This window comes from Hylaeus volcanicus, unplaced genomic scaffold (genome assembly GCF_026283585.1).
Source record: "Hylaeus volcanicus isolate JK05 unplaced genomic scaffold, UHH_iyHylVolc1.0_haploid 14807, whole genome shotgun sequence".
Taxonomy (NCBI): domain Eukaryota; kingdom Metazoa; phylum Arthropoda; class Insecta; order Hymenoptera; family Colletidae; genus Hylaeus; species Hylaeus volcanicus.
Window position 1 is genome coordinate 1 of NW_026531413.1, and position 2,945 is coordinate 2,945.

General features: G+C 31.4%; 1 protein-coding gene across 2 annotated transcripts; it reads right to left on the bottom strand.

The window, feature by feature from the left end:
* Positions 1 to 911: 911 nt before the first annotated feature.
* On the bottom strand, positions 912 to 2,748 carry LOC128882117 (40S ribosomal protein S7). Of its 2 annotated transcripts, none has more exons than XM_054133682.1 (5): positions 2,599 to 2,748; positions 2,072 to 2,242; positions 1,742 to 1,923; positions 1,202 to 1,352; positions 912 to 1,019 (listed from the first exon to the last, which is right to left on the bottom strand). In XM_054133682.1, the coding sequence occupies exons 2-5, from the start codon at positions 2,240 to 2,242 to the stop codon at positions 942 to 944; spliced, it is 582 nt and encodes a 193-aa protein (XP_053989657.1). In that variant the 5' UTR covers positions 2,599 to 2,748; the 3' UTR covers positions 912 to 941. The 2 variants fall into 2 exon arrangements, with proteins under 2 accessions (XP_053989657.1, XP_053989658.1); XM_054133683.1 differs by lacking the exon at positions 2,599 to 2,748 and adding an exon at positions 2,303 to 2,327.
* Between the last annotated feature and the right edge of the window lie 197 nt (positions 2,749 to 2,945).

Here is a 2,945-nt window from a genome sequence, read left to right on the forward strand (position 1 = left end):
TAGGGCCCGCGGTCATACGCTACCGCGGGCGCTCCACCGGCATAGTCACGTTCTGATTGGTCGGGAAGCGCGGCCGCCTCGCGCTCTGATTGGTCAATGTTTTTCGTTAATATCTCCTCAACGAAGCCTCGGACAACATTTTCGCTAAGGAAAAAGTTGTTTCAAATCACCTCCCGAACCGCCCCTTTCAAGGGTTACAACATTTTTGGGACACCCTGTATATGCGCATGCGTACAAACTTTAAAAGATTTGCATAGCATCAATTGGTAAGAATATTTACAAACATATCATGCACAGTTCAGTTAACCTTGATTATAAAATAAATAAATTAAAATAAATCATTTGAAAATATTCAATTTATAATGTCTTTTGTCTTGAAATATTATAGGATTACGTAACTCATGTTTATGCGTAATGTGACATGTAACTTACAATTGTTAAGATTCACTTTCAGTTGTAATTTCATTCCTGTTTAGCACATAAGTACCTATAACAATAATACAATTTTGAGAAGTGAACAAAAAGAATAACAATAAATTTTAAATAACACATATATAGAAAAATGAGAAACATAGTGACATATGTATATTACATATTGGTAAAACAAAAACTGTTTTTTTTTAGTCAGCAGTAACGAAACTTCTCCATATTCAAAAAAAAGATATTTATGAAATTGAAAGACACAATATAAAGTGTTCTTAAATCCTTATTTTTTAATTTCGAAAAGTAATGCAAATGAATATGAGTGACATGAAAAAAGTAAAATCTTACACCATAATTTTTATAAATTGTTTCACATGTTAAAGGAAACTCTGGAAAAAAATTGTTATTTACTAAATAACGATTGTGTCAATAAATTGTAAGTAAAATTTAACAATTGTGGACAGAAAAGAAGAAAAATAACAAACAAGTCTTTCAAATATTTTTATTTTTTTAACAAATTATACATAGGTTTCTGGGAATTCAAATGTTACATCCCGACCTGTTAGTTTTTTATATACTGCAGCAAAAGTATCAACCTGTCAAACAAAATAGTAAATTAAATGTCTAATAATATTTACTTGTAGAAAACGCAATTAGGTATAATAAATACAATTGCAAAAATATGTTGCTCGATTACTATATATATATGGTGCTCTATTACTCTACCCTATTTATGTAATTAACAAATGAAAATGCTACCTCACTAAAATGTATTTACCTTATGCTCAATATTTGTTTGCTCATTTTTATCCAAATGAACTTTGATCAGCTGTGTACCATCTAGTTTAATTCTGATACGTTTGCCAACGATCTCTACAGGATAGACCAAGTCCTCTAATAATGCATCATATACTGCAGTCAAGGTACGGCTAAAATTTTGTTTATTATATACATGTTATTAATTCACATCTTATTATTTGTATATATGTAATATCATTAATATGATTCAATCTATTACCAGCCAGTTGTAAAAAAATTAATGATTTTACATTTTTTTAAACTCTGACATTTTAAGAATACTATTCTAAAATAGGAATCATTCTAAAATTTTAAGCATATATTTCTCGTAATTTTTAAACTTGCAAAGTGAAGGTGAATTTTATATTTTTTATATAAATTAATATTTTCTTATAAAAATTGTCAGAAATATTGTTCAATGTATTCTTCATATATCAGAAAAAATGTTTAAATATCAGTATCTTTTTCTGATCTAAAAGTAGAGCTCACTTAATAGCAGTCTTTAGTTAATAGTTAATACCTTCTTGGCCTCTTTTGCTTGTTCTTAGTACGTGTTTTCCTTGTTGGTTTGGGTAAAATTTTACGTTCACCAACAAACATGACATGTTTGCCAGAAAATTTCTTTTCCAGTTCACGTACAAGTCTGGTTTGAATTTTTTGGAAAGCCTTCAATTTTGGCATAGGTACGTATATAATAATACACTGCAACAAATATTATTTCTTATTAACCTAGAGTAACATTACAAATGGACATTATTTTAAGTACTGTATGTTTATATGGTATTTTCATTACAGAAATTTAATGAATACAAAGTCATTAAAAATTGTTGATACTATAACGTTACTTTACCTTCTTGTTATTAGTTTCTATTTCGCGTGCTTTAGTGATGTAGAGTTCTCTCAGCTGTGACTTTAAATCACTATTCATTTCCAGCTCCAAAAGAGCTTGGGAGATACTAGCTTCGAACGCATCAGGTTCAGCTCCGCCGCTCTTTATTATTTTAGCGTTAGCCGTGAACATCTGAAACAAAGTTTGAAGGTTAAGATACTGTTTATGTATAGCTCGCCGATTTTACATTACATTTGTATTTGATAATAATTTTATTCGCAGCAGAACTTTTATTCGGAACGTATAACACACAGAAAAAGGCTGTTTCAGAAACAATTTAGTAAATCACAATATGCTGTCAAATGTCTCAAGAAGATCTATCAAATAAAATCCAATTTTATCAAATTTCCTAATCGCAATCCAAGAAAAAAACTCAATTTATTTAATAAATTGCAATGCTGCGAACATCATGCAAAGTAACATTTAATGTTTTTTTATTCATTTTAATCCTGTTTTTAGTTAATATCCAAATTCTTAATCGCGTGTACCTTGACGATATCCAGACCGCGTGAAAAGGACTCGGAAGCGGTTAGATAGAAGTGCCAACTGTTTAATATACAAAATGTCCCTATTTATTCCAATAATCTGTTTATTATTATTCAATATACAGGGTGTCCCAAAAATCTTGGAGGTCCTTGAAAGGAGTGGTTCGGGGGGTGATTTGAAACAACTTTTTCCTTAGCGAAAATGTTTACCGAGGCTTCGTTGAGGAGATATTAACAGAAAACCCCGACCAATCAGAGCGCGCGTATACCGTTGGAGCAGCCGTGGTAGCGAAGCCTACGCGCTAGGGCCCGCGGTCATACGCTACCGCGGGCGCTCCACCGGCATAGTC